The sequence below is a fragment of the Gopherus flavomarginatus genome, chromosome 4 (genome assembly GCF_025201925.1).
Source record: "Gopherus flavomarginatus isolate rGopFla2 chromosome 4, rGopFla2.mat.asm, whole genome shotgun sequence".
NCBI classification, from domain to species: domain Eukaryota; kingdom Metazoa; phylum Chordata; order Testudines; family Testudinidae; genus Gopherus; species Gopherus flavomarginatus.
Genome location: NC_066620.1, coordinates 20,629,907 through 20,657,670, shown reverse-complemented (window position 1 = coordinate 20,657,670; position 27,764 = coordinate 20,629,907). Strand labels below are relative to the sequence as shown.

At 41.3% G+C, this 27,764-nt stretch overlaps 1 protein-coding gene across 5 annotated transcripts in view; it reads right to left on the bottom strand.

Annotated features, from left to right (window-relative positions):
- The window catches only part of USP34 (ubiquitin specific peptidase 34), a 318,010-nt gene that overhangs the window by 240,765 nt on the left and 49,481 nt on the right, over positions 1–27,764 (bottom strand). For all 5 annotated transcript variants that reach the window (XM_050951989.1, XM_050951992.1, XM_050951990.1 and 2 more), the window contains exons 6-8: positions 24,594–24,661; positions 17,825–18,017; positions 1,680–1,741 (exon numbers count right to left, since the gene is read on the bottom strand). In XM_050951989.1, coding sequence (XP_050807946.1) covers positions 1,680–1,741; positions 17,825–18,017; positions 24,594–24,661 — 323 coding nt within the window. The remainder of the gene's footprint in view (positions 1–1,679; positions 1,742–17,824; positions 18,018–24,593; positions 24,662–27,764) is intronic.

Here is a 27,764-nt window from a genome sequence, read left to right as displayed (position 1 = left end):
AAGGATAAATGGACACAAATCAGCTATTAGGAATGGCAATATACAAAAACCTGTAGGAGAACACTTTAACCTCCCTGGCCACACTATAGCAGACCTTAAGTATAATATCAGTAAGTATCCATAATTCCTCATTTAGTGTCAATATACACATTTCACAATCATCTTAATTACCAGTGTATTACAGGCTTTCATTTGATATATCATGTGATAGTCTTCATAGATCAAAAAGAAACTGCTCAGCTTCAGTTCATCTGCAAATTTGACACCATCAGCTCAAAATTAAACAAAGACTGTGAATGGCTTGCCAACTACAAAACCAGTTTCTCCTCCCTTGGTTTTCACACCTCAACTGCTAGAAAAGGGCCTCAGCCTCCCTGATTGAACTAACCTCATTATCTCTAGCTTGCTTGCATATATATATCTGCCCCTGGAAATTTCCACTACATGCATCTGACGAAGTGGGTATTCACCCATGAAAGCTCATGCTATTAGTCTATAAGGTGCCACAGGATTCTTAGGTATTACTGTAACAGAAACAACAATAATACATAATATCAAATAAACTCTGTATATCCATACTGAAATCAGGTTAGTGTTACTATTATAATGGATTTTACTGTTAGTGGGGAAGAGATCCTGAATTTACCTCATTCTAAAAATACATAAACATCAAAAAGGAAGAATACATATATTTTTTAAAGGGAGTGTCTCAAGTAAAACGTAAATGTTTTACGAAATTGATTTGTAAAATTCACAGTTACATGTGGGTTTATTCACACAATCCATATACCTATCAAGTAACATTTAAAGCTTCAATATCTCTTCTCATTGCTAACATCTAATGACAACCTATTGATTTTAAATATGCAAAATATTTTAAGAAGAATCTAGTTTCTAATTTTAACTCCATATGTCCAAAGATGCGATTTTGCCCACGTACCTTACAAACCATTAACATTTCAAAGAGATACAAAGATCACATTACATTTGCATATAAAGTATATTTATTTAATCATTAGAAAGTAATTCCATACATGCAGCATTGTGAACTTTGCTTCTCTTCCTGGGTGATGGTTGAAAAAAAAAAAAGTCTAGTTATACACAATTTTGTGTTTTAATATATCTGAAATATACAAACAAGAACTTCCAAGAAAAACAAACAGCTGTGGCAGCATGGTCTAGTAGAGGACTAAGTGTAGGAGTAATAGCCAGAAACTCCTGAATTGTAATCTTGGTTATTGGGCAAGTCATATTATTTCTGTATCTTAGTTATCACATCTGTAGAATGTGGATAATAATACTTACCTAATCTTATAGGAGTGGTGTGATTAATTAGTTCATGTTTGCACAGCATTTTGAAGACAAATGGCTGCTATGCTGCTAAACATTAATAATTTTATTACTTCAATATTTGTATTTTTCCTGTACAGCCTCGCAAGTTACCTTGAAATCTATCTTTTAAAAGAGCCAGGAGAAAACATATGAAATACATAAAAAATGTTTTTAAAATTTCTATTTAAAAGGTAATTTGAATGGAGCCTCTGACGAGGATATTTCTAAGAAGTATCTCAGAATGTCTGTACTGCGCACACTCTAAAATGTAAAAAATTTTATATGAGAAGCCTTACAGTTATCTAGGGTACTTAAGCATAAGTACTCAAAATAATGTTCCTACTTACGTTTCTGTGTCTGAAACCAATGATTCATTATTACACACATCATTGAAAGTGTGAAGTTGATTCTAGAGTTAGAAAAAGGAAGAAGAAATTAAAATTCAACTTTAACAATATTTTGTGTGGTAATTTTTCTTATGTATAAAAATGTTAGCATTGACAAGAAATAAATAGTAAAACTAATGTCTTGGATAATTAGATTACTTAATCCCAAAAAATATATTAAACATAGGTATGTATAGAACTATTTGTCTCATTACCATAATTTTTCATAAAATATTCTAATGCTAAATGCTTTTTCAAAACTTGCTAATCCAGAATTAGAAATGTTTCTGATTAAATCTACAGAATAACATAATAATTAGTATTCTCGGTAAGTAACAGGCATAGGGTAAGTTTATTTATTTAACCAGAAAATGGCTTTTGGAACACTTATTTTCATTAAACCAATCTTTTGACATATGTAATCTTCACCCATTCTAGAACTCAAAGCCAGGCTTCTATCAGTAATTTGGCAAATCAGTTTTTATTGAAAATGAAATTAAAATGATACAGATGGGCATTTTAGGGGAAGCCACCAAGTTATCCTATCCTGCCTACTATAGGTTCTCAGAAGTGATTTATTAGTAGCTTTATAAGAGTCAAAAAAGAGAACCAAGTCAGGGAAATGAAACTGAAAAAATATAATGAAGGCTTGAGGGGGTTTTGAATTGATGGATCCATGGGTTCACAGAATGAAAACGAAAAGAAAGCTAACTTCAGTTAAGAAATTTCATCTCTCTTTTATGTCCACCAGTCCAACTTTATATAAATGACATCTCCAACAATAAAACAGATAGCATAATTTCCACAGCAAAAAATTTTGATTGTATAGTTAGAGTTGAAATTTTGTTTACATTACCTAAGACTTTGTTAATAGACCATTAGAGTTCAAAATTTAAATGAGGAAATTGGGTTTGGTTTTTTTTATTTGTTGTAACACTGACCACTTCTATGCTCCATTTATAATGCAGAGAGATCTTGCCTATTTACTACATGAGCTTGAATCTTTCTTCTCAGAGCTTCAAGTATTGCACCCTCCAAATATTGCCAAAAGAATCCCTTCATATCTCCGCCCACTACTTCATCCTCCTGATATGATCAGTTAAAATGAATGCAACTGATAAAGGCCAGAATGGGTGGGATTATGTGATTTAGCAAAAAAATAATATAGGATGGTGTGGGAGGGGTAAACCCATTTTAGGAAGTTATATGTAGAATGAGGGAGAAGTGGGAGAGAGGGCAGAATTAAGGTTGGTGTTTAAACTTTAGCTCAATATTTCATAACATTATCAAAATTCTAAATCCTAGCTATCTACTAGTTATGTGGTTTTTTTGGTAGGCTAAATAGATGTACTACCCTTTGTATTAAATATTCTGAATGTGTGAATTTCCTTCGTGTTTATAAATAATTCATTCGTGTAGGCCCCTTAACGGAGGCATGGTCCCAAAAGAGATGAAATTGCCATGTTTCTCCAATATCTAATCTGACATAGATTGCACTCTCCACAGTATATTGCAATCTGTAAAAATCTTTTTAGTCTTCTAGTTACCAAGTTCTAGTGATAATTCCTGCAGCACACATTGATTTATATCCAGATATCTGCATCACCAGTTTTCCAGACTTGTTGACATACATTCAGTTCTCAATCCAGTCATTAACCCAGAGTCAATTTGCAATGAAACTTGTAATAACTTTTTTTAAAACAAAATGTGATCAAATATTAACTTTTACCCTAGTTTTCAAGGAGAATTAGGGACAACAATTTTGAACTTATGAAAGTCAGACTTGTATGAATTACAGTAGGACTTCCCCAAAATGTAAGTTTCTGGAACAAAGGAATCTTAAGCATACTGTCTCAGATATTGAAACATCAGACTTCTCAAATCTATCACCAATCCTATCATAATTTCAACACAGATCTTACTAAAAATCCTAGATATCAATAAAAAAAACAAAGAAAGGGGCAAAAACTGGAGGGTGGGGGGATTCTTGCAAACTGTATATCAAAAGATGGTATATAGGTTATAGGGATCTATTAGCAATTTGTTTTCTTAATACAGTAGACAAGGTAATTTCAAAAACATGAGCAAGCTTTATATCTTTGTACTTCTTAAAACTTCCAAACAGTAATTTAGAGTTACTGACCTACTTCTAGATATCATAAGTACAGTAACTCCTCACTTAAAGTCATCCCGCTTAACGTTGTTTTGTTGTTACGTTGCTGATCAATTAGGGAGCATACTCATTTGCAGTTGTGCAATGCTGCACTCTTACATTGTTTGGCTATCTGTTTTCTCCACCGCTGGCAGCCTCCCTATGGCCCCCTCCCCCCAGCGCCTCCCACCAGCTGGCAAACTCTGAGGATCAGCACCTTCCTCTTCCTCCCCCGCCTCCTGCCTGCGGTAATCAGCTGGCTTGCGGCATTTTGGAGGCAGAAGGGAGCGGGGAGGAGCCAGCACATCGATTCTCACTCCTTCCCCCTTCCTCCTTCCAAAATGCCACAAGCCAGCTGATTGCCCTGGGCAGGAGGGAGGCGAGAGGAGTGAGGACTCGTTGCACCTCCGCTCTCTCTCCTGCTGTGCAATCACCTGGCTTGTGGCATTTTGGAGGCAGGAGGGAGGAGCGAGGACTCGGCACGCAGCCCCCATCCCTCTCGCCTGCCTCCCAAACGCGACAAGCCAGCTGACTGGCAGGAGGGGGGAGGAGCAAGGACTTGGCACGCAGGCTGCTCCTCCCTCGCCTGCCTCCAGAACGGGGCAAGCCAGCTGATTGCCCCACCAGAAGGGAGGGAGGAGGAATGAGGACTTGGTGCACCTCCCCCCTCCCTCCCCTATGTGGCAATCAGCTGGCTTGGCATTTAGAAGGAAGAGGAGGGAGAGGGGAGGAGCCAGGACGCAACGAGCGAAGTAAAGGGGGAGGAGGTGGGAGGGAGAAGAGGCAGGTCAAGGGTGGGGGCTTGGGGTAGGGAATGGAGTGGATGAGCTGAAAGTTGAACCTCCCGCCTCTGGTGCTTGCAGAGTAGAGGAAGCTGCCCTGGAACCAACCCCGCCCCCCATTACATTAATTCTTATGGGGAAATTGGATTCGCTTAACACAGTTTCACTTAAAGTCGCATTTTTCAGGAACATAACTACAACGTTAAGTGAGGAGTTACTGTATTAGAGAACAGGTGAATGCCTGGGCTTCTTGCTGGCCAAGATGAGTAGAGGAAAGATTAAGCTGCTTGCAAATAAGCAAGAAAATGGTAACAACTTCACTGCTTAACTCTACTTAACCATATGTTCATGGTCAAGGATTTATACTTCCCAGACAAGAAAGATAAACATGTCTATTTTCCAAGAGGCATGTCCTGGAAGTGGCTACATTTGACATAATGTTGTTTAATATTAAAGATCTTGTAATGTGGAATTGAACTTTGGAGTCTCAAGGCATGTCTACACAGCAATTACACACCTGTAGCTAACCCCTATTAGCTACATGGGGCTCGGGCTATGGGGCTGTAAAACTGCTGTGCAGGCATGCAGGTTTGGGCTGGAGCCCGAGCTCTGGGACTCAACGACAGGGGAGGATCCCAGAGCCTGGGCTCCAGACTTACACTGCAATTTTACAGCCGTGTAGCCCATGTCAGCTGACACCGGCCAGCCATGGGTATTTATTGCTGTGTAGACATATCCATAGTCCTGGAGCGTATTGAAGAAAGAAAATCATTTTAGTTGTGTACCTGCTTCTGAAATGTCTCCGTGAAATACAGAAAATGGAGCTGAATCTGTGTTGTATGGGAAATTAAAATTAAGAGAGTAGGGCAATCAAAATCCGTTTCCTTGATGATCTACCAAACAGTTTCAAACTAGAGACATTGATAGAAATACAGACAGGGGAAAGCAAGAGAATAGTAATCAAGGGTCCTCTGCAAAAGAGATGGTTCTTGTAAACAAAGAAGAACTGACTTCATGCTTTAATTCATTTCCTCAATCCTTAGTCTTTTGTTTGCAAAAAGAGGCAAAAAGATCGTGAAATAAAGATCTCAGTCAAAACTTCTGCAATTTTGCAGTTCAGATCTTGATCCCAATACAGCTGCAGAGAACCACAATATTTTTTCTTTGAACCAGGCAACTCATAAAGACTATCCCAGCCAAAACATGCAAATTAAAGAAACTAGAGGTTACTGGAACATGAGAATTAATGGTGAAAAGCAGAATTGTGTTTCTAAAACGATTCTGATAAGATGAAAAAATTGAAGAGTTTAAAAAATAAGGTGGCAGGTGATTTTCCACCAAATGAGTGCCGATGTCTGAACTGCCTGGAATAAACAACTGACAAATGCAGTTTTGGAGTGAGTGAAGCTTATTTATATCAAAAGGCTACATTGGTAGATAAAAAAGGGTTTCAGAGGTTTAATAAATTATCAAAATATAAACAAAATTCATTTTTACAAGTGAAGGTCCAACCATTTGCCTTAAACTAATAATACTGTATAATTCTGCTTTGATAAAAACAGGAAGTTTTTATTATATATATATATATATATATATCACACATACACGCGCGCGCGCACACAGCATTCTTCAGTAATGATATTTCTTTTGCAATTCCCAGGATCAAACAAGTTATAAATCCTTAAAGGTTCAAACAATTTTATACTAACACCAATATTTTATATATACACATCCACATCCACACACACACCCAAAATACGTAAGCTTGGACATTTTTATTCTGAAATCCATTTTTGGTAAGGACACGCACAGGAAGATACATATGTGCATAATTAAAAGCAAAGAAAGAGGATAATGGCATACAAAGGGGTAAGTAAATTGCTTAGAGATTACATCTCAAGCAACTATGGAGACTATTATTATTGTAGCTGATGAACTATGGAGGATAGGGGGATTGTTTGGCGTTAGGGGGCGGGGCTTTACGAGAACCTGACAGTATTGTTTTAAGTTGAAGTAAGACTTTTATTCTTCCATCCAATTTGAAATTTATCATTTCTGTATGAAATCAAATTTATCCTCAAACTAATGGTCACAACATCTGACAGAGGTATTTTAAGGTAACACACAGACATAAAAGTATTCACTTATGACTGTGTACATAGTATATACCATTATAAGATGAATACAAAAGACTGAGTCATCCTTTTACAGATGATAAATTAAATTAGGGCTGTTGATTAATCACAGTTAACTCACACGATTAACTCAAAAAAAAATTAATTGTGAATAATCACAGTTTTAATCACACTGTTAAACAATAGAATACCAACTGAAATGTATTAAACATTTTTGGATGTTTTTTCTACATTTTCAAATGTATTGATTTCAACTACAACATAGAATACAAAATGTACAGTACTCACTTTATATTATTTTTATTGCCAATATTTGCACTGTAAAAAAGAAACAAAAGAAATCGTATTTTTCATTTCATCTCATACAAATACTGTAGTATGATCTCTTTATCACTAAAGTGCAACTTACAAATGTAGATTTTTTTTTTGTTATATAACTAGACTCAAAAACAAACCAGTGTAAAACTTTAGAGCCTACAAGTCCACTCAGTCAAATTCTTGTTCAGCCAATCACTAAGACAAACAAGTTTGTTTACATTTATGGGAGATAATGCCGCCCACTTTTACTTACAATGCCAACTGAAAGTGAGAACAGGCCCTGGTATGGCACTTTTGTAACCAGCAATGCAAGCTATTTACATGCCAGATATGCTAAATATTCATATGCCCCTTCATGCTGCCGCCACCAGTCCAGAGGATATGCTTCCATGCTGATGATGCTTGTTAAAAAAATAATGTGTTAATTAAATCTGTGACTAAACTCCTTGGGGGAGAATTGTATGTCTCCTGCTATGTTTTACATCCATTCTACCATATATTTCATGTTATAGCAGTCTCAAATAATGACCCAGCACGTGATGTTTGTTTTAAGAACACTCACTCCAGATTTGACAAAACACAAAGAAGGTACCGATGTTAGATTTCTAAAGATAGCTACAGCACTTGAACAAAAGTTTAAGAATCTGAAGCGCCTTCCAAAATCTGAGAGGGATACGGTGTGGAGCATGCTTTCAGAAGTCTTAAAAGATCAACATGCTGGTGTGGAAACTACAGAACCCAAATCACCAAAAAAGAAAATCAACCTTCTGCTGGTGGCATCTGACTCAGATGATGAAAATGAATATGTGTCGGTCCACACTGCTTTGGATTGTTATCAAGCACCATGATCAGCAATGCCGGCTACAACAGTGCTATGCGAATGTCTGTTCTCACTTTCAGGTGACATTGTAAACAAGAAGTGGGCAGCATTATCTCCTGCAAATGTAAACAAACTTGCTGAACAAGAAGTAGGACTGAGTGGACTTGTAGGCTCTAAAGTTTTACCTTGTTTTATTTTTGAATGCAGGTATTTTTTGTACATAATTCTACATTTGTTAGTTCAACTTTCATGATAAAAAGACAGCACTACAGTACTTGTATTAGGTGAACTGAAAAATACTATTTCTTTTTTTACAGTGCAAATATTTGTAATAAAATATAAAGTGAGTACTGTACATTTTGTATTCTGTATTGTAACTGAAATCAATATATTTTAAAATGCAGAAAACACCCAAAATATTTAAATAAATGGCATTCTATTATTGTAAAACAGTGTGATTAATCTCGACTAATTTTAATCACTTGACAGCCCTAAATTAAATAATCTGAAAATTTTTCTTTGAAAAGAAACACTCTGAGAGTTCACTGAATGCCAATTAAACACAACCAGAAATCTAAAAATCAGACACTGAATATATTAAAATGCTGCCATTTTGATGTTTCATCCACAAGTTATGTTTCTGGATAGCTTGTTTTTGAAGATCCAACTAGAGGAATAAAATTATATTACAAGCAAACATACATTCACTTCAATGAAAAACTGATCTGACAATGTGTCCAAAGTCCTGTAGATTCATTTACCATTTAAACAAGATTGGGATAATACTGATTCTATGCAATGTATGAACAAAGTTGCCTTTGCTACAATTAGTGCATCTCCTCTAATGTGAGTTTAACCATACTCCTTGCATAAGGAAAACTAATAATTTTATGTGAACTATTCACTGGTAAGCTCAAACCCACTATTTTTAATATTATTTCAAATATTTCTATATATTAATTATATTACACAAAAACATGGATGTATAATTAAATGAGACCTAGAATTAGATTTAAACTCAGTTGTCTAGTATTAGCTTTAAACTCAGTTGTGAACAGAGTTCTAATGTGATTTAACCAAAAACAGCGTCGACAGGACCAAACCCTGGTCAGAAGAACATACACAGGTCCTAAGCAGAAGGGGAGGTTACTGAGCTTTCACAGGAGGTTCTTTGAGATGTGTGGTCCCTATCTGTATTAAACGCATGCATACCATGAGCATCGAGCCGGAGAATTTAAAAGTACTGTGTGTTGGTCCGCGCATGCACCCTGGTTCACCATATGTTTCCATATGAAGGAATAAAGGGAAAGGTGGATAAACTACCTCTCCAGTTCCTTCTCTACTGCAAATCAGACAAGATCAAAGCAGAGTGGAAGGAGGGCAGGTAGTGGAATACAGATAGGGACCACACATCTTGAAGAATCTCCATATACAGGTCAGTAACCTCCCCTTCTCCGAGAGATGGCCCTGTTGTAGTTCACTGTGGATGACTGACAAGCAGTACTTAAGTAAGAGGAGAGTGTAAGGGTGCAGCCAGTAGAGCTGCATGGAGAATTGCCATCCCAAAGGAGGCATAAGCAGAGAAGTCCTGGCACCAGGCTAAAATATCTCACAAATGTGTGAATGGAACTCACATGGCCACTTTTCAGATGTCCAGGAAGGGTACCTCCTGAAGTGATGCCATAGTTGTGCTTGTGCTCAGGTGGAGTGAGCTCTTATCCCATGAGCACACAAGGGTGTGGAGTTGGGGAATCAAAAAGTGATACAGTAGAATGCAGCCAGAGATCTATATGGAGATTCTCTCGGTGGAGATGGTGTACCCTCTGATTCTTTTGGCTATAGGAATATCCTGATTGGTTTTCTTCTTTGCAGGTAAAAGGCCAAGGCCTGCCAAACATCAAGGGAGTGGAGTCTTTGTTCCTCTGTGATGCATGCGGTTTTGGGAAGAACAAAGGTAAGTGAATTAATTGCTTAAGGTGAAATTCTGAAACTACTTTAGGAGTGAATTTGGGGTGCAGACACAAGGAAACCTTCTCCTCATGGACTATAGCATAAGGAAAATCTGCCATCATTGCTCCAAATTCACCAACCCTTCTAGCTGAGGTGATGGCTACAAGGAAAGCGATCTTCATGGAAAGGAGAAACCTGGAGCAAGAAGCTAAAGGTTGAAGGCTGAAGTCCAACCGGAGAGGAGACTTCTGAATAGGTGGAAAGGTTCTGATTAGGCCTTTCCAGAATCCACTGGTCAGTGGATGTGCGGAGACCAAATAGCCCAAGGTGAATGGTACGCACTGATTGTCATCAAGTGGACTTGCCAAGAGCTGAGGACAAGCCTGATGTCTTCTAAGAGAGCATACAGTCCAAGATGAGAGGAATATCTGTAGTTTCTGGGAGATGCCTCTTTGATGTGCCCCAGAAGAAAAGCACTTCTATTTACCTAGGAAACATCTTCTTGTAGAGTCCTTTCTACTATTAGAAAGGACATTTCACACAGCTATGTTGCATCAACGTTCTAAGGACAAAGCCCATGCAAATACCAAGCCCTGAGGTGGAATGGACACAGATCAGGGGCTTGGAAAACATTGGGAGGATGACTGGTGGTTGGGATGACATGCGTAGGAGATTAGGAAACCAAAACCATCTGGAACAGCAGGGCGTGATCAGGATGACCCAGGCTCTATGTTGCTGGATTTTGCGTAGAACTCGTGCAGGATGACCAGACAGCAGGTGTGAAAAATCGGGACAGGAGGTGGGGAGTAATAGGTACCTATATAAGAAAAAGTCCCCAAAATCAGGACTGTCCCTATAAAATCGGGACATCTGGTCACCTCAAATTTGTGGCAGGAGCGGTAGTGGACAGAAGGCATACTTGAACTGGTCCGACCAAGGAAGAAGCAGAGTGTCACCTTAGGGTGGTACATTTCCTGTTTAAGAGGCGAACAGATCTCTGGTTGAGGTTACCTATAGTGTGAAAATATTGCACAATACCAACTCATGGAGCTCCCACTTGTGGTTGACTGTGAAATATCTGTTGAGGGAGTCTGCAAGCACATTTTGCTTCACCGGAAGGTATGCTGCCTACAGGGTGATTTGATTGGTTATACACCAGTTCCAGAAGTTCACTGCTTCTGCACACCGGCGATGGATCTCACTCTTCACTGCTTGTTGATGCAGAAGACAGCTGTAATGTTGTCTGACATTAAAAAGGACACAGTGAGCATGAATGAATGGAAGAATGGACTCGCATGCCTTCTGGACTGCTTGCCAATTGCAGGATATTGTTGTGCATCCTGGACTCTCAAGATGTCCAGGTTCCTTGTGCTGCATGGCTGTTCATGTGGCTCCTCAATCTATTAGGGCTGCATCCATAATAATGGTCCTGTCTGGACAGGAAAGAGAAAGGGGGACGCCCTCACATACCTGATGAGGATTTGTCCATCGTTGCAAGAAAGACATTACCTTGGCCAGAACTGTTACCAGGAGAATGTCCGGGGAGATTCAAGTATTCTCCTATTGGCTTTTGTATGTTACCATCCCTGATGTCTGACATGCACAGGCTGAAATTGTGAACAAACAGCATCACCATAACCTCAGCCATACAGAACACAACTCCATCCACAGCCTCAGAAACAACTCTGACATTATAATCAAAGGGGCTGACAAAGGAGGTGCTGTGATCATAATGAACAGGTCTGATTATGAACAGGAGGCTGCCAGGCAACTCTCTAACACCACATTCTACAGGCCACTACCTCCAATCCCACTGAGGAGTACCAAAAGAAACTACACTATCTGTTCAAGAAACTCCCTGCTATAGCACAGGAACAAATCTACACAGACACATCCTTAGAGCCCCGGTCAGGGGTATTCTATCTGCTACCCAAGATCCATAAACCTGGAAATCCTGGATGCCCCATCATCTCAAACATTGGCACTCTTACAGTAGGATTATCTGACTATTTGGGCTCTCTCCTCAGACCCTGCACTACCAGCACTTCTAGCTATCTTCGAGACACCACTGACTTCCTGAGGCAACTACAATACATTGGTGATCTTCCTGAAAACACCATCCTGGTCACTACAGATGCAAAAGTTCTTTACCCTAGTATTCCACATGAGGAAGGACTACAAGCTGTCAGGAACAGTACCCCTGATAAGGCCACTGCACATCTGGTGGCTGAACTTTGTGCCTTTGTCCTCACTCACAACCATTTCTGATTTCGGGACAACTTATACCTTCAAGTCAGCAGCACCGCCATGGGTACCCGCATGGCTTCACAGTATGCCAATATTTTTATGGCTGACTTAGAACAATGCTTCCTCAGCTCTCACCCCTAGCACCCCTCCTTTGCTTGTGCTACACTGATGACATCTTCATCATAGGGACCCATGGGAAGGAGGTCTTTGAAGAATTCCATCTGGATTTCAACAATTTCCACCTCACCATCAACCTCAGCCTGGACCAGTCCACACAAGAGATCCACTTCCTGGACACTACACTGCAAATAAGTGACGGTCACATAAACACCACCCTATACCAGAAACCTACTGACCGCTATACTTATCTACATACCTCCAGCTTCCAGCCAGGACACATCACATGATCTATTGTCTACAGCCACGCCCTAAGATACAACCGAGTTTGCTTCAATCCCTCAGACAGAGACAAACACCTACAAAATCTTTAAGAAGCATTCTTAAAACTACAATATGCACCTGGGGAAGTGAGGAAACAGATTGACAAAGCAAGACGGGTACCCAGACGTCACCTACTACAGGACAGGTTCTGTTATTTTCTTTGTTGAGCACCACTGGCCATCACGTACAATCCCCAGCTGAAACCTCTCCAGCCCACCATCAACGATCTACAACCTATCCTGGAAAACAATCCCTCACTCTCACAGACCTTGGGAGGCAGGCCAGTCCTCGCTTACAGACTGCCTCACAACCTGAAGCAAATACTCACCAGCAACTAAACACCACACCACAGAAACACTAAACCAGGAACCAATCCCTGTAACAAACCCCGTGGCCTACTCTGTCTCCATATCTACTCTAACGACACCATCACAGCACCCAACCACATCAGACACACCATCAGGTGTGGGGGGGGGGTCGGGAGGTGTTGAACTTAGTGTTTCACAGTTCTCTAGCACCTGTTAAATATATTGTCGAGCCAGGGACTCAGACTGAGATACAGAGCATGTTACAGAAGGTGCGGGGAAGTGGGACTTTTGAAACCTCTGTCTCTTGCATGGAGGTTCATAGGGCCTCTGATGGAAAAACTGCTGAGCCACATGTTTAGGTCTGAACAATAAGCAGTGAAATTTCCTTTTGGGGCAGGCATATATATCCCTAGTGAATAGAGGGTAGAGCCCTGGAGTCCTTCAGGGTATGAAGGTGTGATTCACTGAAAGGGAGATTCTCTATGGTATTCTGGAACTCCCTAGGGAACCCTGACACACAGAGCCATGACTCCCTACACGTGATGATGGCAGTAGCCAGAGTTCTTGAGGAGGTATCAACAGCATCAACTGCAGATTGGAGGGTCCTGGCTATCAGTTTGCCTTCATCTATCAGAGCTTGCAAATTAACTCTGTCCTGCTGTAGAACGCTGTCAGTAAACTCCGTAAACTTGGTGCAGTTCAGAAAATAGTATGGAGCCATTAGTTCCTGGTAATTGGCTATCCTAAGCTGGAGGCTGGATGACGATAAGACCTCTCTCCCAAACTCTGTATCAGTAGGAGTAGACCGGGGATGTTGCTGTCTAGCCATTTCGGAAATGGGCTGGACCGCCAGTGAGAAGGGAGTGGAGTGAGAAAATTGAAATTATTTTCCTTTAACTTGCGCTTTTTAGGGTAGGGGCACAGGTAGTAGGAGTATGCCAAACTGTCCTAACTAGCTACAGTTTGTCTTCATTAATGGGGAGAGCTATTTTGTTGGATCCGGATGAGGGGAGGATGTCTAAGAATTTGTGTTGGGGAGTCCTAGAACTCAGAGGAATAGGAAGTTCTACAACAACTCTGCAAAGAGGATCCTGGAACTGTCTGAAGTCATCAGGAGGAAGAGAAGGAGACAAAGGAGTCACCACTTTGTCCAGAGATGAAGCCAGCAGTCTTACTTGTTTCAGTGGAACTGCCAGATCCGGTGTGTAGCATTCCTTTTCCTCTTCTGTAGGATCTGAGGGGAGAATTGAGCGACTCTTAGAGGGGAGGGCAAGGGATTACTCAATAGCAGATTAGATTGACTCTGCAAGGAGGGGACTGGTATCAAGACCCCCAATATGGCCAGTAGAACGGGTTTAAAGATGGTAGCAGGGGGCTCCCATTGCATAGGATATCAATAGCTCACAGTTAGATGAGAAAGAGGTTTACCCCAAAACAGTACAGGTCTATGGGAGGCAGAGGATACATAGGATGGGAGGGGGGGAAGGTTCATTGGGTGATTCAGAATGTCCTAATGAAGAGAATGCTGAATCCAGGTCCGATGGCGGTACTGTCAGTGCCGTTGGAGGGGAAATGTATTCTGCATGGAATAGGCAACAAGCTCTGTCCAGCAAGCAAATGGTGTTATTATATCTCTGGAGATGGGGGCCCGGATGGAGAAGATTCTGAATCCAGGAGAGTAAAAATGTCCTTTGGAGCAACAACGGATTCAGATCTCCCCAGTTTGAGAGGGATTCCACTTGAAGCCAGCAAGGAAGACGATGCCAAGTTGATGATGATCAGACTTCATCAGTGCTGACAGATCTGGGGGTTTTGGAGTGGCCGAGGATGACAGTACCGATGTATTATGATCCAGAACTGGCATAGTCCAATGTTTATGAGCTTTCTTGTCTTGCCTCTTGGACTTAGGATGTACTAAAGTCCTCATGGGCTGAGTTATGGGCTTACTTAAAACGAAATCCAACTTCTCTGAAGTGGATTTAGAGGAAGACTTTGTTTCATGCTTAGGAATGTGCTTCCTGGATTCCCAATAAGATATCTCAGCAGGAGGTTGTGGAGGAAGATTCTCCTGCTCCAGTCAGACTTCACAGCAGGAGGCGCACTTATTGCTGAATCAGGCCGAGGCACGGGTTGGGAGGAGGGGTGTCCCTGGCCTGAGTTCAACTGGGGCCTCACGGCGTTCTCTAGGAGGTATTTGCAGAGACAAAGTTCATGCCCTTCTTGAGTACAGCTGACAAATAACTGACAGATACTGAACCTTGCTGCAATGTGGGATGCCCCAGAAAAGTGCAGGCAGTGCTGGTGGTCATCACTGACCGAGAAGGATTGTGGTCAGGAAGAACAGAGTTTGAAGCCTGAGTCCTGGGCATAGTCCAGCACCTGCACAGGATCCGGGGGAGGAAAGCGGGAAGTCCCCTGCCGGGAGACCAAACTAAACACTAACAGACCTATAAAACACTAACTATAGACTGTAAAAGCTGTTAAAACCATTTACAAAACTAGATCTAATAATGTCAAAGCCAAAGCTATGGACACTGAAGGTTCTAACCCATACCATGCGGTGGTGAGAAGGAAAAAGAGAGGCAGTTGGTCCTCCTCACCCTTTATCTCCTTAGATGGAGGCACAAAGTGAACGAGGCTCCATGCGCAGACCAATGGACACTACATTCAACTTCTCCAGCTCCGGGTGCATTGTGTGCATGCAAAACCCACTGCGGACTACAACAGGGACCATTACACTAAGAACATCTTTATTTGACATGATTCTAGCTTCGTTTGGCCCCATCCACATCATCTGACCAAACTGTACACAGTTAAGCCTGGGGTCAAAATGTGGTGGCCAGAATTTAACCAGAAGTACCAGACTAGGTGAAGCTAGAAAGGGGCATCTGCAATTCCTTCACACTATTTGAAATGATTCAAAAGGTAATGCCTATAAAATTATAAAATAATCCCTGTTGAACTCTCCCCCAACCTCCATCATCCTATTATACTACATACCTAGGAAACATGAAGGCAAATAGGATGTGGAATGTACTAATGCAGTATTTTAAGAATGCTTTTATTGAAAATAGGTGGGGGGTTGTTTTGTTTTAAACTCTTTGGGGTGCAGGACACTGATTGCTGAAACTAACTAGACTTAGCAGCACGTACAGATATCTTTGAAAATCAATTATTTTAGATAATTCTAGACTTAGAAAGCAGTTTTGCTTATTGATTAATGTATTTCTAGGCATATTACCAAGTCTCTTGCCATTTAAGCTAGTTTTAACTCATCTCCCTCAATGAGGCTTGGGAGGATTAGATTTTTATGAGTTAAATGTCGATTTTACCATTCATCCAAACCACCAAAAAAGTATTTTCATCAATGATAACTGAAATTTACAGATAGGCAAAGAAAGAAACTTTGAGAACTTATTTGAAAGGATATTTGCTTTCTATATTTTGATATGTGATGTTGAAAATTAGTGTTTTAAATATTACAAACAAAATCTCAACATCTAATGCAATGAAATAATTACTGTGTGATTCCCCCTTGTCTGACCTCCATAATTTCCCAAAACTGTGAAAATTCAAATCAATGACAATTGAAAAAATGTTTTAAAATAAACATTGATATTATCTATTAAAGTGATAAAAAAAACAAAAATGCAATTCTGCCCAGCCTACTCATAATATATATATTTTATACTACAAGGTCAGATACATCTGTTGTCAGGGTACCCTCTCCCCCCTACCCATCATTACTTTGTAATGGAATCTTTACGGCAGTAGGAATTACAAAATTATCAAAAATAAACAGAACATGGAAGACTTAACTGGTGAACAGAACTGATAAAAAATGAAAAGAACAGCATAACAACAAACTGAGTTCCAAAGACATGACAGCTAGGCTTAGTAATTATTTCATGCCAGAAATTTGATTTTTTCCTAGTAAAAAAAATACTGCAAGTGGGAAACAAGTCAAAACCACCCAGAGCAAGACATAATGATTTTACAAAAAATGTACTGTACTCCAAATCAGTTTTAAAAAAGAGACTGCTATATTTACAACTGAAAATGAATATGGGTTATTGATATCACGTTTTAAATGTTGTGATCATAGGTCTCAAAATTTCAAAGTAGTTTATCCAAGTGGATTCTTTGCATGTTTGAGTCAATTTAGCAATTATGTACAAAGTTACTACTTTCACATAAATGTATCTGAATTTGTAGAAAATATTAAAAATGCTTATTCAAAGATAAAAACATTAAAATTACAAGTTATTATTTTGTGTTTGTATTTTATTATATTTTAGTTTCTATGTTTCCAGAATTCAAAACTGCTTTCTTAACCTCTTCCTCTGTTGTTTTTTTTAATGTTTTCTGTTTCTAATGTCAATTGTTTCAATCAAATTCTCAATGATGTTAATGATGCTTGAGTGCTCTCACCCTGAGGAAAAAAGCTACAATGAACAATTATCAATAAAAGAGTCGACAGTACACAGAGGAATCCACTTATAGTGAATTCTGATATAGGAAAACTTTAAAAAAAAACACAACAAAAAAAAACAGATTTAAGTCCTATATTAAACTACAAATGCAACCAAATATAAGGACTCAACTACATCATGGCTATCCCAAAATATGGTTAAAGCACAGTACCATTTTGTACGGTAAACAGCTCAGGGAAAAGGTTACGGTCCAATATGTTGCAAAAAACTGAGTCATGCCTTAATCATCTCTCTGAACACAGTTTATTTTAGCACAGACAAAATCTGATGAGTATGACAAAGGACAAATTACAATCCCCACTTTAATGACTATCTGTTTATCATGCATTTTCTGTGACTGCTTATAAGATGGTTCTGCCATCCTTTGTTACTGTTTCAATAAAAAAAATTATAATTTGTAAACAGTGGGAGAAATAAAACATTTTTTCCTAAACATAATTTTAGATTAAAAAAATCTTACTGTTATTTGACTCAGTCCAGCCAACCTCATTGTTAAAGTTGGAGACATAAAGTACTTAAACGCAAGATCAAGACTTTCTTTATCAAAACACAAGGCTGTATCCAATGGCTCTTTAACTGTACTCCACATTAAATCTGCCATGTTCCGGGCTGCACTCTGTCGCAACTCTTGGTCTGACAGTTTACATAAATACCTAAAATAAATTATACAAAAAGAAGAAAGGAGAAATATGACATGATTCCAAATAAAACCTATGTGAAATAATGGTCCAGCATGGATTATTTCAAATATATATTTCTAGCAGTCTTTATAACAGTATTAATCCTAAAAATACATTAATATTAATATAATATAGTTGCAATTGGCAATCTATAACTTAGTAAAGCAAATAATAGATAAAAAGAAGAAAAAATAGAGTTGTATAGAATGATTTAGGTTCTATTAGAAAACATGATTCTGATCATACAACCCCCAAGGCTTGAGAGACTGACCTGATGCCTGAGCGGCAACATCCACACTGCTACTTTTAGGGCACTAGCTCAAGCCCTGCCAACGTGAGTCTATCTACCCGGACTAAGAGACTCGCTCCCAGCTGCAGTGTAGACATACCCTATATCCTTGTCTGTGGCCCTACCTACAGGACTGATAGAACCATTGTTGTGCAGTTACAGCAAACATGCCATATCCAGAATTTCTGCCAGCACCTCCATATGTCCACTGTGTTTGCATGACACCTTCCATGATGCATAACCATTTTTCTATCTCAGTAAAGTCTAGGAATATGTTACTCGTGGGGGAATTCTGCACCACTGTGCAGGTGCAGAATTCATATCGTCTGCAGATTTCTTTGCTCCCCTACAGAAAATGGGAAAGCAAAGAAATCTGCAGGGGACACGCTCCCTTTCCCTTGTAGCCCTAGCACATCTCTTTGAGAGCCCAGAGCAACTGGCAAAGACATAAATCACTGCATGAAGGAGGAGTGGGCTGGGTGAGCATGCAAATGAGCAAGAGAGATTCTGTCCCTCTTGCTCCCTATTGTGGGATGCCCTGCGTTAAGGAGTAGGGCTTCAGGTTGTCTGGAGGTAGGCATGAGGCAGGCTCTGTCCCCTGAGGCAAGGCAGAAATATAGGAGGCTCTGGGGAGTTGTTAATGTTCCTATTGTTCGTTAATTGTTCCCATTCTTAGCCAATTCCACCAGGATATAAAACACTTGTAAAAGGTTAAGGCTCCTTTACATTGCCAAAGTGGTGAAAAGGAGCCTTGTTGTAAATGATAGTAAGGGAATCCTCACCCAGGAAGATCTATGTTTTTTCTCACTTTTTTCCTGTGTCAGAGTGGCACAATGGGGTTAGATTACACCTCTATTACAGAAGCTATTTTACTTACCCATTTAAAAAAAAATGAGGACAAATAAAATGTTTATCAAGCAGTCAATATAATGTCAGGAAAATCAGAACCAAGCATTTTCCAGAGTAGTCAGCCAGGATTATAACTGGAATACAGGGGATTACCAAGTGCTGTAACTTAACTTTCAAGTGTTTAGGAAAAGCTGAACAGTTATTGTGACTTTTTTGTATATTGTAATTTAAATAAATTACCAGAATAATTTGAATTGATGTGATTATACTGCATTGTTTTGACAAATAAAATATGCAGAATTTTGAAGAATTTTTAATTTTTGGCACAGAATTTTTAGGCACAGAATTCCCCCAGGAGTAATATAGGGTCAGTCTTCTTCAGCAGCAGCAACCAATGTATTTCAAGATGAATCACCACTGCTGCCAAAGATACTGGAATATTTTACACAGAAACCAGAAATGCTGAACAATTTAAACTAGTCCACAATTTCCTGGTAACGTAGGAAGCAAAGCCCCAAGGGATAGCTGGTGTATAAGTGAGCATGCACACAGAGTCACCTCTGCAGCTATGAATATGCTTGCCTTCATAGTGACCTGGGAGGCAGGAGCAGCAACCAACCACACAGAAGGCGGCAGTGGTTACAGCAACACAGTTTGATGGTTCTGCCTACATAGTAAACAACTGCTAGACCTGGTTACACCTAGACAATCATGCTATAACCTCTACCACTGGTAACAGTCAGACATAGTACTCTGGCATGTTTAGGATAACTAATCATGTATAAGGCTACGATTTAGTCACGGTTATTTTTAGTAAAAGTCATGGACATGTCACAGGCAACAAACAAAAAAATTCACAGCCCATGACCAGTCTATGACTTGTACTATGTACTCCTGACTAAATCTTAGCTGGAGAAGGGGCAGGAGCCAGTGCTCTGGGAGGGTCTGTGGAGCCTTTTGGGGGGCAGTGGCACCAACTGCCGGGGGCCATCGAGCCGTGGCTGCTCAGGCTATCCCCAGGGCCGCCCACCCGCCGTCCCCAGGACCACTGCTCAGGCTGTCCATGGGGCCAGCCACACAGGCCACTGCTTGGGCGGTCCCTGGGGCCAGCTGCCTGGGGCCGCCTGCTCAGCAGCTGGTGCAACTATCCCAGGACTGCTCCAGCAGCACCAGTGTGGCTGGCTGTGGGGCTGCCCACCTGCCACTGTTCCCGCCACTCCTGGAACCACTGCTCAGGTGGTCCCGGGCCCCCCTGCACTGGCCGCTGCTAGAGCGGTCCCCGGGGCGGCCCTGGGATCAGCCATACTAGCCACTGCAGAAGTCACGGAGGTCACAGAAAGTCACGGAATCAGTGATTTCCACAACCACCGTGACAGACATGGAGCCCTAACCATGTTGTATATGGACAAGAGCAACATTTGGAAGCAACCATCTCTCAACCTGGTTTCAAACACAGTTAAAAAATTGTAAAGCAGATACTAACTACAATATCAACAAAAAACACTTCAACTACTATCCTACAGTATGGTTTAAATATGACCATGGCTGAACTAAATTCTAATTAGTTTGGTCAGCACCACTGAAAAGTGTTAAAAATTCATACTTTTGCCAACATTCTAAATTTGGGTCTACGTATGCAGATTGGACAAGCCTGTGCTAAAAGCTATTATGGCCACAAGCAAGGTTAAAGTGGTTTAACCACATTTATGCTCCATTTTTTTGTCTTGTATCGTGGGTCTAAACATTAACTAGTCAGAGAAGAAATGTAAAGTTACTGGGCTTGATTCTCATTTATGCTAAGACCCTTTAAAACTACTCTTGTAATGTAAAGAAGCCTTAAAGTCAACACATTTTAAGGCTCCTGAACATTGCCAAACTAGCATAAAGACACATTTGTGTGAATAATAATCAGGACCATAGTGTTCTTTGAAGAGCACGAGAAGAGCCATGTCTGGAATTCTCTCAATCTTCAACAACTGGGGACTGACCTCCACATACAGAACTCTGGAAATCAGACAAGGGGTGGGAAACTAAAGTTCACCCACTATCATGCCCAGATAATTAAAAAAACGATATTTGCCTATTTTCAGAATCAATCCAGTAGCAAACAAGCCAGAGATCCCGTCAGCTCCCTCACCCATATGCATGTAGGAAGTGTTACTGCATCCTATAGCTGAAGTAACTCATATTTGTATACACTTCAAAAATTAACTTTGAGAAGAAAATTCTCAGTAGTAATGTTAACTGAACACAGTTTGTCCCTGATTATACTTACAATTAACCAGTGTTCAGCTCTGCCTCAGCTAGTAATATTGCTAACATCCATGTTCACAATCAAAATTTCATACTGCAGATCATATTTCATGGCTTTTAGTGTTCAAAACATCTTAGGGATATTGAGTTAAGATTATTTGCATTATGTCTACATCACCCAGGTGGTAGAGCAACTTGTGATTATGTGTATATGCACATGCATGGAATAGAAAAAAAAATTCTTTTTAAAATATAAAAATTTACTGCTAAGCAACACACATTTTCTGAACCAATTTAACTCTTTTGGTTAGGGGTGTGATTTTAAAGCAATATACTTGAAGTGGTACAATCCCTAGTGTAGACACAGTAACTCTGGCATTAAGATGCTTATACCCGGGAAATAAGCCGTACTGGTATAAGCATCTTTATCTCAGTATAACTAGGGGATTGTGTCACTTTCATTCTAACTGTTTCTAAATTGACATAGGTACAGCAGTACAATAACTGTGTATAGACAAGCCCTTAGATTCTTGGAGAACTAATATAACTAATGCACTCATAACAATAAAATATCCTGAGAAATAATTTAATTATAAGATTTTTCATTGTAGATAGCCTGATATCCAAAATTATCAGGACTAGACATAATTAGCGATACAAAAGAATGAGTACAGTCTTAATAAAAAGAACAGGAGTACTTGTGGCACCTTGGAGACTAACAAATTTATTTCAGCATGAGCTTTCGTGAGCTATAGCTCACTTCTTCGGATGCATAGAATGGAACACACAGACAGCAGATATTTATACATACAGAGAACATGAAAAGGTGGAAGTATGCATACCAAGTGGAAGAGTCTAATCAATTGAGATGAGCTATTGTCAGCAGGAGAAAAAAAACTTTTGAAGTGATAATTAAGATGACCCATAGAAGGTGTGAGGAGAACTTAACATAGGGAAATAGATTCAATTAGTGTAATGACCCAACCATTCCCGCAATTTTAACAATTTCCATCCCACCATCAACCTCAGCCTAGACCAATCCACACAAGCTGTCCATTTCCTAGACACTACTGTGCTAATAAGCGATGGTCACATAAACACCGCCCTATACCAGAAACCCACTGACTGCTATACTTACCTACATGCCTCCAGCTTCCATCCAGGACACACCACACGATCCATTGTCTACAGCCAAGCTCAAAGATACAACCGTATTTGCTCCAATCCCTCAGACAGAGATAAACACCTACAAGATCTCTATCAAGCATTCTTAAAACTACAATATTCACCTGCTGAAGTGAAAAAACAGATTGACAGAGCCAGAAGAGTATCCAGAAGCCACCTACTACAGGACAGGCCCAACAAAGAAAATAACAGAACGCCACTAGCCATCACCTACAGCCCCCAACTAAAACCTCTCCAGCGCATCAAAGATCTACAACCTATCCTTAAAGACGATCCCTCACCCTCACAGATCTTGGGAGATAGGCCAGTCCTCGCTTATAGACAGCCTCCCAACCTGAAGCAAATACTCACCAGCAGCCGTACACCATACAACATAAACACTAACCCAGGAACCTATCCTTGCAACAAAGCCCGATGCCAGCTCTGTCCACATATCTATTCAAGTGACACCATCATAGGAACTAATCACATCAGCCACGCCATCAGGGGCTCGTTCCCCTGCACATCTACCAACGTGATATATGCCATCATGTGCCAGCAATGCCCCTCTGCCATGTACACTGGCCAAACCGGACAGTCTCTTTGCAAAAGAATAAATGGACACAAATCTGACATCAGGAATCATAACATTCAAAAACCAGTGGGAGAACACTTCAACCTCTCTAACCACTCAGTGACAGACTTGAAGGTGGCAATTTTGTAACAAAAAAACTTCAAAAACAGACTCCAAAGAGAGACTGCTGAACTCGAATTAATATGCAAATTAGACACAATTAACTCAGGCCTAAACAGAGACTGAGAATGGTTGGGTCATTACACTAATGGAATCTATTTCCCTATGTTAAGTTCTCCTCACATTTTCTATGGGTCATCTTATTATCACTTCAAAAGTTTTTTTTCTCCTGCTGACAATAGCTCATCTCAATTGATTAGACTCTTCCTGTTGGTATGCATACTTCCACCTTTTCATGTTCTCTGTATGTATAAATATCTGCTGTCTGTGTGTCCCATTCTATGCATCCAAAGAAGTGAGCTATAGCTCACGAAAGATCATGCTGAAATAAATTTGTTAGTCTCTAAGGTGCCACAAGTACTCCTGTTCTTTTTGCGGATACGGACTAACACGGCTGCTACTCTGAATACAGTCTTAATAATATTTGACTTCTTGACAGCTGGAAATGTGGAAAGTGAGACACAATTAAAAACTTTAGAGACATGCTTCAGCAGTTCTAGATTAAGATTTTGAGATTATTGTGAATTTACAATTCTGCCTTGAGAATTTCTAAAAATCAATATAGGAAATTATGGTAAATAAGATCATTTCAAACTCTATGTAATATCACTACAAATCTTTTGTAATCTTTCTATGAATGATGCTGCATACAATGAAAATGTATTACAATTGATCCTGCAATGAGACTTTAGAATAGGACTGAATCCAATATTTAAAATGGTCTTATTGGGACTATTAAAGCCATTACTAAAGTTACTGACACATGGATTTGCCCCAAACTAAATGATACTTCGAATCTGATTGTTGAAATGTTAAAGACTCATAGACTTTATGGTCAGAAGGGCCTATCGTGATCATCTAGTCTAATTTCCTGCACATTACAGGCCACAGAACCTCACCCACCCACTCCTGTAATAGACTTCTAACCTCTGACTGAGTTACTAAAATCTTCAAGAATGATTTAAAGACTTCAAGTTAAGAGAGAATCCACCATTTACACTAGTTTAAACTTGCAAGTGACCCGTGACGCAGAGGAAGGCGAAAACCCCTCCGGTCTCTGCTAACCTGACCTGGGGAAAATTTCGTCCCGACGCCAAATATGGCTATCAGTTAAACTCTGAGCATGTGGACTAAACAAAGAAATGGCTTGAACTTTGAGAAACTTTGAGTTCTAGTACAATCTGAACTTCTAAATGTGTTTTGTCAAACAATGAAACTTTTTGTTATATTTAAAGCTTACCTGATAACATAGGTCCTAAACGGTATAATGTGCTGCATGACAGCAGGGATGTGTAGCCATATCCTAATCTATAAAGCAAATACAAAAATAAACTGTAATTATATAAATTTATGCAGAACAATTAAAATGCAAAGGCCAGTAATAAGGTTTAAAAATGCAAAACTCTGTCTAAATAAGGCTTTCAGATTGTTGGCTTTTTGTGAACTTGTGTAACTTCCAATCAGATTTTTTACAATTTTCAAAAGTATAGTCTGGGGCAACTTTCTACAGCTAATAAATTAACCCAGATCCAGGGTCATATTTTTTTCTGCTAATCAACAGGAAAAATAAGATAAAAATTAGTATAAATAAATAACATACAATGCTCTCCCTTAATGCCTCTCATTTCTGAACTCTGTATTCCCTCCTGTTTCTTCAACCTAAAGCATTCTACAGCTCCTATTCTGCCCTCCATTCGTAACTGATTTTTTATCTTCTAAGGGGTCTACAAGAAGATTACATCCTTTTTCGCCATGTTGATCATACTCATTTATTTGAGTTTTGTGGAAGAGTTGATACTTTGGGCTCATCCACATTACAACTACAATTATGATTTTGTTGCCAGTTAGAGGCATGACCATCTTACCCAGTTAAATGTAACATGGCTCAGAGCAGCTTTTCTGTCATCATGTTTGCACATCCACATTTAGCAGGCGGCTAACCTTATCTGTATCAATGCATTCTGGAAAAAACCAAAGCAATTATCTCATACTCCCTCTGCCAAGGACTGGGATGCCCAAAAGAGAGATACACAGAATGTGTGAGAAGTAATACACTCTGGGATGCCCCACTGCAAACAAGTTGAATTCACACTACCCTTTACTATCCACCTATCCCCAAAGTCATTAGTCCACTCTTTGAGAGGCAACCCTCTGTTGTGGAGTTAGTGTGAGAGGCTGGCCCTACTCGAGATAAGACGGTTACTCACCTTTGTAACTGTTGTTCTTCGAGATGTGTTGCTCACATCCATTCCAGTTAGGTGTGCGCGCCGCGCGTGCACGTTCGTCGGAAACTTTTTACCCTAGCAACTCCAGTGGGCCGGCAGGTCGCCCCCTGGAGTGGCGCCGCCATGGCGCCCAATATATATCCCTGCCGGCCCACCCGCTCCTCAGTTCCTTCTTGCCGGCGACTCCGACAGTGGGGAAGGAGGGCGGGTGTGGAATGGATGTGAGCAACACATCTCGAAGAACAACAGTTACAAAGGTGAGTAACCGTCTTTTCTTCTTCGAGTGATTGCTCACATCCATTCCAGTTAGGTGAATCCCAAGCCATACCTAGGCGGTGGGGTCGGAGCGAGAAGTCGCGGCATGGAGCACAGCAGATCCGAAGGCCGCATCCTCTCTAGACTGCTGGACCAGGGCGTAGTGGGAAGCAAAGGTGTGGACCGATGACCAGGTCGCTGCCCGACAGATTTCCTGGATGGGCACACGGGCGAGGAAAGCCAGCGACGACGCCTGCGCCCTGGTAGAATGCGCAGTCACACGGCCCGTAGGGACGTGGGCCAAGTCATAGCAGGTCCTGATGCAGGACGTTACCCAAGAGGATAACCTCTGGGAGGAGATAGGAAGCCCTTTCATGCGGTCCGCTACTGCCACGAAAAGCTGGGGGGATTTGCGGAAGGGCTTAGTCCTCTCCACGTAGAACGCGAGAGCCCTACGGACATCAAGCGAGTGGAGCTGCTGCTCCCTGCCTGAGGAGTGAGGTTTCGGGAAAAAAACCGGGAGGAATATCTCTTGGTTGACGTGGAAGGCTGAGACCACCTTGGGGAGAAAAGCAGGGTGTGGTCTCAGCTGCACCTTGTCCTTGTGGAAGACCGTATATGGGGGGTCTACCACAAGAGCCCGGAGTTCCGACACCCGTCTAGCTGAGGTGATAGCTACTAGAAAGGCCGTCTTCCAAGAGAGGTAAAGCAGGGAGCAAGTAGCTAACGGCTCAAAGGGGGGCCCCATGAGCCGGGACAACACCAGGTTAAGATCCCAGGTTGGAGCAGGGGGACGGACGTTAGGGTATAAACGTTCCAGCCCCTTAAGGAATCTAGACACCGTCGGGTGGGAAAAAACAGAGCGACCATCCGCACCCGGGTGAAAGGTGGAGATAGCTGCTAGGTGGACTCGTAACGACGATATGGCCAGACCTTGCCCTTTGAGGGACCAAATGTAGTCTAAGATGTCGGCTACTGAAACTTCCATAGGGCGGAGATTTTTCTCTACGCACCAAAAGGAGAAGCGCTTCCATTTGGCCAAATATGTCGCTCTTGTGGACGGCTTCCTGCTGCCCAAGAGCACCTCCCTCACCGGCGTGGAACAGCGCAGCTCAGAGCCAGTCAGCCACGCAGGAGCCACGCCGCTAGGTGCAGCGACTGCAGGTCCGGGTGACAGAGGGTCCCGTGCTCCTGGGTAATCAGGTCCGGATGAAGGGGCAGGGGAACTGGGTCGGCTATGGACAGGTCCAGCAGCATGGGGTACCAGTGCTGTCTGGGCCATGCCGGGGCTACCATGATCACGTGAGCCCTGTCCCTGCGCACCTTCAGAAGGACCCTGTGGACCAACGGGAATGGGGGAAACGCATAGTACAGGTGGGTCGACCACTGGATGAGGAAGGCATCCGCTATCGACCCGGGCTCCCTGCCCTGAAAGGAGCAGAACGTTTGGCACTTCCTGTTCCCTTTGGACGCGAAGAGGTCCACCCGGGGATAACCCCACCTCCGGAAGATGGAGAGGGCGACGTCTGGGCGGAGGGACCACTCATGTGACAGGAAGGATCTGCTCAATCGATCCGCCAGCGTGTTCCGTACTCCGGGGAGGAAGGAAGCCATGAGGTGAATGGAGTGGGCTACACAAAAGTCCCAGAGTCGTATCGCCTCGTGGCACAGGGAGGAGGATCTGGTGCCGCCCTGCTTGTTGATATAATACATGGTCGTCGTGTTGTCGGTGAACACCGCGACACAACGACCCTGGAGCTGATGACAGAACGTTTGACAAGCAAGACGGACCGCTCTCAACTCCCGCATGTTGATGTGTAGCCGCACCTCCTCCTGGGACCACAGGCCCTGCGTCCTCAGGGTCCCTGCGTGGGCCCCCCAGCCGAGATCTGAGGCATCTGTTGTTAGGGACACCGAGGGCTGAGATGGGT